At 35.9% G+C, this 13061-nt stretch overlaps 1 protein-coding gene across 1 annotated transcript; it reads left to right on the plus strand.

Annotated features, from left to right (window-relative positions):
* Nucleotides 1–4738: 4738 nt before the first annotated feature.
* On the plus strand, nucleotides 4739–5284 carry LOC131648541 (uncharacterized). The gene has a single exon (XM_058918291.1). The coding sequence runs from the start codon at nucleotides 4739–4741 to the stop codon at nucleotides 5282–5284; it is 546 nt and encodes a 181-aa protein (XP_058774274.1).
* The last annotated feature ends 7777 nt before the right edge of the window (nucleotides 5285–13061 follow it).

Raw genomic sequence — 13061 nt, forward strand, 5'->3', positions numbered from 1 at the left:
ACCGGTTTATTGTTTTTTTTTTATTAAAATTTGAGAATAAGGATATTCTCAAATTTGAACCGTCTGATTCAAACCGACCGGTCTATTGTTTAAAAAAATATTAAAAGTTAAATTTATGTGAATTTTTATAAAGGGTTAAATACTATTTACCCCCCTGCCAAAGTAGCGAGATTCGGTTTTCCCCCTTATTAAAAAAAAATTAGCCTTCGCCCCTTAGAAAACAAGATTCTGTTTTCAGACACCCCGTATCCCTTGTTTGGCTGGCTGGTCTGGGAGAATCTTGCTGACTGGGCGCCATAATCCATGTTTGGCTGACTGGGCGTATGACATGGCTGCTGCATTTGGAAAGCTTAAAAAATTGCAATTTAATAAGTTGCAAAACTGGGATTCGAACCCAGGTCACCAAGGCTAAATTGCTGCAAGCTTACCACCAGACCATGTTTAGTTGCTTAGAATTGTAATGGAGTTCTATATATTATAAAATATAATTATAAAATACATGGCTGAATACAATAATTAAATACATTGCTGAATACAATTATAAAATATATTTTAATGCATTATTTTATAACATTTCTAAATGTATTTTATAATTATATAATTATATAAATGTATAGTTTTATAACGTTTTTTTAATAAAATATTTAAATGTATTTTAAAAACATTTATTAAATAAAACATTTAAATAAAATCATATAAATGTTTTTTTAATAATTTTTTTAATTAACGTTTTTTTATAATACATAAATGTGTTATTTAATAATTATATAATTATAAATAAAAATGTTAAAATATTTAAGATACATTTATATAATTATATAATTATAAAATATTTAAATAATTATTACAGTTTTTTTAATTTAAATATTATTGAAAAATTATAACAGTTTTTTTAATTATGTATTATTTATTTATTTATTTACGTAATATATAAATAAATAAATTAATTACTTAATTAATTAATTAAGTAATAAATAAATATTAATAATATTAATAATAAATAATTAATACATAACTATTATTAATAATAAATAAAATAAATAAATAAATAAATAAATAAAATAAATAAATAAAGTAATATATAAATATTAATAATAAATAAATAAATAAATAAAGTTAATTAAAAAACTAAATAAAATTATTAGAAAAACGTTAATTAAAAAAAATTATTAAAAAAACATTTAAATAAAATTATTAAAAAACGTTTATATAAATTAAAAAAACTGAATAAAAATGTTTATGAAAATTATTAAAAAAAATGTTTAAATTAATTATTAAATATTACATTTATATAATTATAAAAAAAACGTTAATTAAAATTTTTTTTAAAAAAAAACATTTAAATAAAATTATGAAAAAAACGTTTATATAAATTAAAAAAACTGAATAAAAATGTTTATGAAAAATTATTTAAATATTTATGAAAAATGTTTATGAAAAATTAAAAAAACTGAATAAAAATGTTTATGAAAAATGTTTTTGAAAAATTATTTATATAAATTATTAAATATTACATTTATATAATTATAAAAAAAATGTTAAATAAACATGGGTTCAAATCCTAGGTTTTGCAACTTATTAATTTGCAATTTTTCCAAGCTTCTCAAAGACAGCATCCACGTCATACGCCTAGTCAGCCAAACATGGATTATGGCGCCCAGTCAGCAAGATTCTCCCAGTCAGCCAAACATGGATTATGGCGCCCAGTCAGCAAGATTCTCCCAGACCAGCCAGCCAAACAAGGGATACGGGGTGCTTCTCAAAGACAGCATACAGCATCCACGTCATACGCCCAGTCAGCCAAACATGGATTATGGCGCCCAGTCAGCAAGATTCTCCCAGTCAGCCAAACATGGATTATGGCGCCCAGTCAGCAAGATTCTCCCAGACCAGCCAGCCAAACAAGGGATACGGGGTGCTTCTCAAAGACAGCATCCACGTCATACGCCCAGTCAGCCAAACATGGATTATGGCGCCCAGTCAGCAAGATTCTCCCAGTCAGCCAAACATGGATTATGGCGCCCAGTCAGCAAGATTCTCCCAGACCAGCCAGCCAAACAAGGGATACGGGGTGTCTAAAAACAGAATCTTGTTTTCTAAGGGGCGAAGGCTAAATTTTTTTTTAATAAGGGGGAAAACCGAATCTCGCTACTTTGGCAGGGGGCTAAATAGTATTTAACCCTTTTATAAATGATGAATCATTTTTATAGATTTACTTAATAAACATTAAACCGACTAAACCGGCCTGATTTATTCGCCAAACTGAGTTAATCGAATCTGTCAAAAACTAAAATTTTATCAGTTGAAATTGGGTTGGGACCGCAATTTACACTAAATTTAAGTTTTGGACCTGAAACCGATCTGAACCAACCAATTTTCCAGCCCTAATAATGCATAATTAATCATAACCTCTATTTTTCTGGAGAAAATAATATATCAACTGAGTGAATATGTTTTTACTTCTACAATAAGTATTGTATATAGATAGCTCTTATCTTGTTTAAGCAATTATTTGTGCAACCTGTAACGCCCCAAATTTAATTAATTAGTTAATTAAATTATTTAAGAATTTAATCATTGGATTTAATCGAAGTTCGAGGATCAATCGGAATTGTTGGTATTATTTTGGGAAGCGTATTTGGATTATTAAGTTAAAGTTGGATTTTATTCGGTTAGTCGGAGAATTAATAAAGTTGATTTCGTTGAAGAAATAATATTATTATTAATATTGGACTATTTGTATTTAATTCGAATTTTATCGACGAAGTCGGAATTATTTTATTAAGTTGGCATGGTAATTAATCGGATTAATTTGGTGAAATAAAGTTGAAGTGTTATTTTACTAATGAGCTTAAAAATAACTTTGGATTTAATTTGAGTTGTTGTGAAGTAAGGAGGGGGTATGTAACTTAGGCCCAATTATGTTGGATTTAGAATTGGAAGAAGGAAGAACTATCATAACACAAAGAGGAATAGGGTTTGGAGGAGAGGTGAAGAAGAGAGCCATGGCGGAAGAGAAAAGCTAGAGGAAGTCCAATTTTCGCAGCAAGTTTCTGCAGTGAGACACCTTAGTAAAACGGACGTTTCTCCCAATCCAACCGTTGGATCGTCGCGGTTCTTGGACACAACGTTCCAGACTCGTAGAGGTTTTTGTTGCATCTCTGCACATTGTTAGAAAAGATTTTCGGAGAAAAGATGGAAGCGGCGGCATAAGCTATGGAAACCGGGAGAGTAGAGAAATCTCATATCCAAGGTAAGGGGGGTTCTAGCTCTATAAACAGGATTATGATGAATGATATGTGGGGGTTATGGTTGTATGATTGCCTCTGTTTCGTGTGTTGTGATTGTATTGTTGAATGTTGAAATTGATTGACGTCGGTGAATAAGGTTATAAAAGTTCAATCAATGGTGGTGGAAAATTAACCTAGGGTTTATAATTATTATTATTGAGGAATTAGTTGCAGAAAATTGCTAGATGTTGTCAGTAGAGTATTTTTTTGGTACTTTAGAGTTGTAGAGATTATTATAGAATTATTTAGAGTTCTTGGAGACTCTGTCGAGTTATAATTATTAATTATTATAAATTTTTGCGAGTTAAGAGTATAGAATAAGTTAATAAAAATATTTTGTTAGAGTGTTGAATGAGTATAAAATTATAATGACGTTGTTGTATATTAGTTGTTTCGTGCATTATGTTTAATACGATGGGCTGCTATTTTCTTTGGGATTTATCAGTGATGTGTATGTTGCTATATTTTGTTGTTTTATGCGAAGTTGCAGGATGTTTCAGTGACGATATTTACCACTAATTATTGGTAAATGAATTGGTGATATAAGGTTATGCCTGGCGACGAGGATTTGTTGTTTATGTTGTATGTTGTGTGATGTGCATTATCGAGTTGCATACATTGCATATTTTGGCGACGGCCTGGATTGACAAATTAGCGACGAAGGCTTATGCCTTGATGCCTCTGTTTAACTGGCAATTGGCGATGGGGGCTGAAGCCCTGGGTACCACATGCATATGCATAGTTGTGTCTCATTTGAAGTGACATGAGTTGATTTTTGCGATGTGAAGTGATTTATAGTTTTATGACTGTGAAGTGATAATTTTGTATGATTTAATCCTAATATATTATTTATCATACACTTGTTTATATTGTTGATATCTCACCCCTTCTGAATGATGTTTCCCTACCATGGGAAATGGACAGGTACTCAAGATAGTGGTAGGAGTTTGAAGTGATTTTATGAAGTCTTTAGTTGCTGTTAGTTCTAGTTGGGTCTTGCTCTGATACGTAGCACTCGGGGGGATGAACGATTGTCTTTTAATTGTTGTTATAACTATAAGTTGTTAACTTTTAAGTGGAGTTTATGAAGTAATATGATGTTGGTAAAGTTGTTTTAGTTTAATAAAAATATTATGTGAAGTGAAGTTGAATAATTGATATTATTATTATTAATAAAAGTTGTTTTTATTTTTTAAAAGAGTAAACAGGTTTTATCGGTTCATCCGAGTTATGTGCTATGTATCTATGATATATGTGATTAAGTTGTTTGTTGTTTTACGTTGAATGTGACATCCCAATTGTATGTTGAATTTCTGCACTCTGATTTTATTAAATATTCGTTGGGTAGATTTGGCGTGTTACACAACCCCACCTAACTCTTTGTAATAATCTGTCTATAAATGAACAGCTTTTCATATTAAGGCTATTATACTACCTTTTAATATATTATGGCGTCTTCTTCTTCCACCAAAGTATCCATGAAGCTTCTTATCGACACAAAGAATAACAAAGTTCTCTTTGCTGAAGCTTCAAAACCTGTCATAGACTTTCTCTTCAACTTGCTATGCTTACCTATTGGTACTGTAGTTAAGTTTCTAAGTTCAAATAACATGGTAGGTAGCTTAGGAAATCTGTATCAAAGTGTTGAAAATCTGGACCAGAATTACATGCAACCATTTCAAACCAAGGATGTTCTCTTAAACCCAAAAGCTCAAAGCTCTTCCACTCAAATCTCAGGCTTCCTTACTCGTAACCATGCTAATGAAGACAAAGATGAAGAAATAAAGTTGTTCATGTGTCCAAATAAGTGTAAGTTTGAGGTGACAAAAGATAACACAACTCGATGCACTAGTTCTGTCAATATTCACTCTCCTTTTATGGCTCCAGCCTATTCTTCTTGCTTAAACTTTATGAGCAGTGAAGTTCCTTATATTGGAAATAAGAAGGTTGCTGGAAAAAAAAAGGTTTTTCCAATAACAAGAGTGGTTTTGTGAAATATGTTATAACCTTTATGGTGATGGATGATTTGGTGATTCATGCAATGTCAACAATATCAAGCATCACACTGTTAAACAAGTTCAATATCAAGGAAATTGGTACTTTGCAAGAAAAGATCGTTGAAATGGGAATGAATATACTTCTAACCCATCTGTTGTCTGTCTCGTTGTGTTTGATCGCTGGAATGTGTAATACCCTACTGTTTACGGTGATTTCCGGTAAACAACCGCTAGTCTTCCAAAATATGATTTGGTTACTTGCAGGATCGACTAGATTGATCCTAGGACACATAGTCAAGAAGATTGTTATCAATGTTTGTTCGAACCATATTCATTATTTGTCTTCTTCAATAAGCGTTGTTCGATTAACGGAACAAATAGTCTTGACAATCACTTTGTTACATATGAATGTGACTTCATCGAAGTGACATGACATAAAAAATTAAAAGGACAATTGAAACGTAAAGAATCTTAAACTGCAGAAATATAAAAGACTTTGAAAGTAAATAGCATGAAAGTAATTCGAAAGTAAATGACGTTAAAGTAAAGATGCAGAAACGTAAATGGCAAGAAGTAAACGAAATGCAGTAATTCTGAAAGATAAAAACAAAAAGATAATACACATGTATTAAAATGGTGGTGTCATACGTACATTTTCTCAGCGAACTCTTTCCCTTAACGCTTGATACTTGAGTAAATATGTGAGTGATTTGTACAAAATGAACACACAGAATCCTAACACTAAGACTCCTATTTATACTAGTTTCGACCTTAACGGTCCTATACTAATCTGCTGCCACGTTTCTCATCAGAACTTCCAGCGAAGCCATCTGTTGTTGAACGGTTACGAAACCGTCTTCGAATTTCAAATCTTCCCGCCTGAGTCCATCTTCGACGCGTGGCAGTGTATTAAACAAACACTACTAAAAAACACGCTAAGTAGTAATACTTGAATACATATTCTATGAATTTTGTCTAAGTCCCGAAGACATATGCTTTCATTAATCTTTCAGCGTTCACTTATCTTCATCAAACTTAGAAGTCTTTATTTTTCGAAGCATGACCATCAGTAGCCATTCTTTTACTTTTTAAGGGATGGCCATCAGTAACCATCTTTCCTTCGATTCTCAACTCCTTCGAAGGATGAACAACAAAAAACGAAATCTTCAGCTAACAAATTGCCCCCAATAAATGCCTGTTTCGAGAATCAACAGAAATAGGCGTTTCTTGTCATTATAAGATTTCGTTTTTATGATCCTTGAAAGTCCCAAGACTGCTGACTAGCGTCATAATCACTGATAACACTGTTTCCGAAACGTCTTTTCATTTTCAAAGATGTCTTCTCATAACTTACATTCCCACGTTTTAACCTTACTTCCTGATCATTACTCCTACATACTAGGAGTGAAGCTAACTCATTCGACCGCCGTTGGATTAAATCACCAGTCGCCACGTGTCTCTCGGGCTTTACCCAAAAGATTTAAAAAGGTTTCCGTTAAACCTTTAAATACTTGATCTTGTGTCTCTATACCGCCTTTCATTCATCTTCTTCACCAAAAAATTGAAACATCTTCACTCTTTTTAGAATCTTGTTCTTTTAATCAAACAATTTCTTCATGACTTCATCTTCAAATGTTCTTCAACCCGCTTTGAAGCTCCAATCAACAACACGTTCTGGGGAACGAGAGTTCGTTCCAAACCCTAACACTGAAGAAATACGCGCTATTTACGCTTCCCAGGTAATCATTCCCTTTGAACTCTCTGAAAAAACTCTTGCCTTTATGGGTCCGTTACCGAGTGAAAGTATCCAATCTATGAATAAGTTTTTTCCTGCTTACTACAAGACTAGACCATTAGTTAGCAAAGTTAAGATAGATGAAGACGGTCGCTCTCCTTTAGGCAAATCTGCTAATATTGAGGAAACTTCAACCGCAATCCCTTTAGCTTTAAACAAAATTAGGTTAAACTATATGACCAATTCTGTAAAAGTGTTTAGGTCAATCCCTTTAGCCAAAGATCCTGACTTGTACTATGCCTGGCTAGAAAGGGTAGAGAAACAAAAAGGATCCTTCTGGAAAACATTAGGAATATACGATTTGATTCAACTGTCAAGAACGGGTTTAGAATACAACCAACCCATGTTAGTAGCAGCGATTCATTTTTGGGATGCTTCTCACAACACCTTCCATCTCCCATGTGGAATGGTTACCCCCACGCTTTTCGACGTGGCCGCTATTACAGGACTCCGACCAACTGGTGAAACCTTCGACCCCAATGAAATGGATAATGACACTATTGGTTTTAACGATTCTTAAGTCACTTATACGGCATTCATCCAGAAGCATCATATTACCACTGAAGCGACAGTATCTGATGAAGAGCATATTGCTTTTCTAGCATTATGGCTTTCACGATGTGCCTTCTGTTCAAGATCTATTCAAGTTGCGAAAAGGTACCTTTGCATGGCTAATCAATTGCATGCTGGGAAAAAGCTCAACCTCAGCCAATTACTTCTAGGGTCTCTTTATGAAAACCTTAGTGAAGCTGCAAACCTTACCAAGAATTTCAAATCTGGTAGTTTACTTTACGCTGGTCCTTTCTGGCTATTGCAACTGTGGCTTAATGCTACATTCGAAACTCATCTTCCCTTTCGAGGAGATGTCAATGAGGAGGATAGCATAATCAAAAATCGAACTATAGAGGGGACCAGGTTAGCTTACCTAACTCCAAAAGAAAAAATGGGAAAGCTTCATGAACATTTCCTGGCGTATTCGATGATGTTTGCTCGGCGTGACCAGTTCGATCCTTCTATGGCCCCATTTGTACACAGAACAATAGGTCCTGAATGGTTTACTCGAAAATTTCCACCAACATCTCAGGATCAACACACTGAATCTATGGAAATTTGGGAAGCCTTTCTGACTCCAAGATTGTTTTCCCACCGTCTTCGACCATCAAAGGGTCAATGTATCCTCATGTGCTATCAACCGAATTTGGTCTCAAGACAATTTGGGCTAACTCAAATAACACCCAAGTGCTTATATGAGAAAAGGAACCATATGTGTTTCCACACTTTGTATTTGACTGAAGAGGAATGTGAACAAAAAATCGACAAATACGTTGACGTCACCAATCTTTCTCCTATTCCTTTTGAACCTTCTTTTTACTCTACACCAGATTTTCATCAATGGTGGTCAGAGTATTATAGCTCTCAAATTTTTGATGCTGATAGCCTTGCTCAGGAACTAACTGCAGCTTTCAATGATGTGCAGGAGAACTTCCAAAAAGGTACTTCCACTCATATTAAAGAAATCCAAGCTTTTCAAAAATTCTTTGAAACTATCTATAGGCCTGATGATCTTAGTCGGACTGTTCGTGAGGCTGCAGTTACTTTGTGCGAAAAGTTTTCCGCCAAACTAAATAAGTTGAAATTGCCCTCGTATGTTCGACCAGAACTACGCTATGAAGTGGCTTTCAAACTCAATCCTCCAAAATTCCCCCCACTACCAAGTGCTGATTTTGGTGTGGCTCTAAGTCCTCCTTTCCCAGACTGGTTCGTGTGTGGGAATGCTCTCAAAATTCTTCAAGAGAGTACCAAAAAACGCGCTGAACGAATGGTTCCGACTAAGCATACCTTGGATACTTTCAAAGGACATCTTCATATAGATCTTAAACATGTTCGTGTCCTGACTCCAATACCTGAAGGTCTGGATTAAGGCAATCTTTTCGACTGACTTATCTTTTCTTTATTGATATACTGATTTCAGTCTCAACTACAGCTGTTGCACGAAGGAGGAAGATTAAGGAAGCTTCTGCCCCAAAAGACTCTGGGACATCTAAAAGCAATAAACCAAGTGGGAGTGACTCCCTCGTCACTGATAAGAAGCCCACGGTACATACTTATCTCATACTCTCAATCTTGTACAACATGTGATTAGTACTCATCTTTCTCATTTTGTACTTGCCAGAGTTCGAAACCCCCAACGGGTTCGAAGCGTAAAGCTTCTTCGACCACTGGTTCGGATGGCGAAGATAAATCCCCTCCTCAAACTAGACAAGGCCAGAAGAAAAAATACAAAGCTGTTACCCCTTCGAGAAAAGGGAGAAAGGCAAGTCCTTCCAAAGCTGTTTCTCCTGGTGATAAAGCGTCCTCTGAAGAGTCTCCTTTGAAAGCTGCTAGTAATGCTTTCATTGTGGAAAGCCATAATTCAAGTCCAGACAATATTCCACCCAAGGTACTTTGGGTTTGTCCCACATATTATCTTGTGATTTTAACTAAATAATTGTACTGACACTTTACCTTGTTATTGCAGGATGATGCTGGCACTGCTACTTCCGGTTTTAAAGACCCTGGCCTCACCATTGATGTTGACAAACTTTATGGTAGTTGTCAAACTCTAACTTTCGTTAACTAAACTCCTCAAAAGTTTATTTATTTATTTATTTTTTTTTTTGAATAACTTTGCTCTGTTTAACATAGGTACCTCTCAAAACCAAACTCGTGTTCTTTCACCAGTCTTTGAAGACGTTAGGCCGATTGCTACCATATTGCCTAACGAACCAGTCGAAGAAAGCCACTCTACTGACGAATCCCCACCTACCCATCAAGGCAAAAATTTGGAAGAGAATCATCCATTCTCAGGCAGCGACAATGTGAACCAGCAATCACATGACAACGAAGATTCCGCGTCGGAGAAAGATGCTATGGAAGAGATTTCTCAGCCTGAAAAACCAGTTTCTCATGGAACTTCAACTCTTGACGCAAAAACCCTTCCTGAGACAACTTCGACGCCTGCCCCTGCAAAGCTTACTCCTTCAGAGCTTGAACAACTTAAGCAAACTGATCCTCTCAGTTTCTTAAAGGCCATTATGAATGTGAATACTCCTTCGCCTCCGGAGCTTAATGTCTCATCAGCTGTTACTGCAGACTCTTGTGACAAGGAAGATATTCCCAGTCTTCTTCAACAAATAAAAGAAAGATTCTTTGGGGTCAATCTTGTAGATGTTCTCAACCGGGACCCTATTAAGAGCCACAACTTAAATCAACTTCTAAAGAAAGTAGATTTGCTTCAAGTTTCCACAGAAGTTTCAGAGGTAATTGTTCTGCTGGGCTCTCTACTCGAGCAACTCCAAGCTAACATCCTTCGAAGGCAAAATGTCGAAAAAGAGTTATCTGAGACAAAGGCCTCTCATGACTCTTCATGGAATTTTGCTATGGACGCAACGAAACAAGGTGAGGCCCTCAGGCTCAAACATTCAGAAAATCAGAAGGCCGTTGATGATTATGAGAAGAAAATCGGCTCTTGGAAACAAGAAATCAAAGTACTCGAGGGCAAGATAAAGGAGGCTGAAAGTTGTCAAGCAGTCCTACAAAAGTCTAATCAACAAGACTTGCTCGAAGTGGTGCAGTCAGGAATGAAACATTTCGAGACTGCACAAAAGTTAGTGCCAGAAATCGAAAGGTTGAAGAAACACCGGGCACTAATTGAACTTCGCATGTCTTCATGGGAGGCTCAATATTTGAAGATCAAGAAGGATCTCCCTGAAGATTTCAACTAAATGTTTTCGATCCTGTTACTTATTGCACCTTTATTTTGTAATCGAGGCCGCTGTAGACATATAATATTTGTACGCTTGACTCCCTTTTATCTCTATCATATTTGCCATTGTTGATTTAGCAAATCTTTCAATTTCTTGTCAAGATATATCTTTAGATTTCCTACAGTGCTTTTATTAAATGCAACATGTAGAACCTGAACATCCTTCGCAGCACTCTTGCCTCTAGACTTGACGCTTCCACTTCTTCTAGCCATAATCATTATTAAAAGTGACGTCACTTTCTCCAAAACGTCGGTTTTCAGACGTGCGTGCATCAGTTTAATGATTACTTCTCAACTTCCAAGGGCGGGAAACGGCGGAAGCCATAACTTCTTTCTTTGGAAAACCAACCGCAGTCCAATCACTCATTGGCAATTAAAACCCACCCTTCAGTATTCCCCTTCTATATAAAGGGTCCAATATCACCTTTATTTCTCATTCATGCGTTTTCTCTCCAAACTAAACACAGAAAAAAGAAAACACACAAATTCTCTTTCAGAACAACTTTCTTACCTTACAATGGCTGAACCTCTCTTCTTTAACGACATCAAAGCCCTCATTAGAGGCGAGTTCAGACTCTCTGAGGATGAACTTGTTCGCCATTTCATCACCATCGAAACCCTGTTTGTTAACCAGGAACTAGACTTCTACTTTGAGGAAGTCCTGGAGGGTGCTATTTACCCCAACATGGTGGCAGAATTCTGGATGAATGCGTCTTTACGCATAGATCCTGAAGGTAGGACCACCATTGATTCTGCTATTCGACACGCTCGTCTCAGCATTACTCCCACCACTATTGCCAATCTGATAAAATGCAATAACTCTGGTGAAACTTTTGATGACAACAGTTTCAGCATGACTACTCATCTCATGCTGAGAACTCTTATGGACAATGACCGCTTTAGTGCCAAAGTCATCAGGATCTGGCACCAGCTGCTCGTGGGGAACTTCCAACCCCGGCGGATTGACGAAAACAACATCATGGTTGAAGACTTGGAGTTTATCCTCTGTGGTCTTCGAGGGAAGAAAATTAACATCCCTTTGATGATCTTCAAGGGACTTGTTAAAGCTGTCTCTGCCGGTGTTGACCGTCGAGGGGTTGTGACTTGTCTTCCGTACGGGAGACTCCTTAGCTATATTTTTCTTAAGAAAGGTGTAGTGAGAAGGATGCGTACTTCTGGAGCCATGGATATGTTCGAGGCTGAACCTTCTCCCGTGTTGTCTTTGGACAATTTAAACCAAAGGATTGACTAGCAAGTTTTTTACCTTAGGTTTAATCTTTTTATATATATTTATGCCTTCTTTCTTTTGTAACTTCAGATCCTATTCTTTGGATCTTTTTGTAATGAATGTACTCCCATGCTTGAAATGAAAAAGAATATTTTGGTGTCTTCTTTGATTTTTCTTTCCATAATTCTTCCTGATTGTGAAGCCATTTTGGTGCCTGACCATTTTGGCTTTTCGTAGTACCCTGGGTATCTACGTCTTTGCAATCCTTACTTCGTGCATACTTGGTTTATATCTCTTCAAATATTTCCCGTTTACTCTCAAGATCCTATGATCTTCTGCTAATTCTTCGATTTCATAAGCATTGTTCGAGAATACTTTTAAGATTCGAAAGGGTCCTTCCCAATGTGGGGACCATTTACCAAGTGCCTGATTCTTTCGATCTATAGGTAAAATAACTTTCCAGACTAAGTCATTATTAACAAAAGTTTTACCTTTCACCTTTTTATTATAAGCTCTGGACACTCTTTCCTTTTGCCTTTTTATCATTTCCAGTGCTCGAAGTCTGTCTTCGTCCAAATCTACTAACTCATTCATCATTAACTCCCAGTATACGTTGGGAGGAATGTCTGCTTGTCTTTGTATCCTTACTGATTGCAAACATATCTCAATTGGAAGTACTGCGTCATGTCCAAACGTCAACTGGAAAGGAGTTGTATTCGTAGCTTCTTTTGGAGATGTTCGACAAGCCCAAAGTGCTTGATCTAAAGTCTTATGTCAATTCTTGGGTCTCTTTCCTACATGCTTCTTGATAAGGCCAATTATTATTTTGTTTGCTGCTTCAACCTGTCCATTTGCTTGGGCATAATAAGGTGTAGAAGTAAATAACTTGAAACCTATTTCTCTGGCAAAATCTTGCATTTTTCGTCCAGTAAAGACTGATCCCTGA

The sequence above is a fragment of the Vicia villosa genome, linkage group LG2 (genome assembly GCF_029867415.1).
Source record: "Vicia villosa cultivar HV-30 ecotype Madison, WI linkage group LG2, Vvil1.0, whole genome shotgun sequence".
Lineage (NCBI taxonomy): Eukaryota > Viridiplantae > Streptophyta > Magnoliopsida > Fabales > Fabaceae > Vicia > Vicia villosa.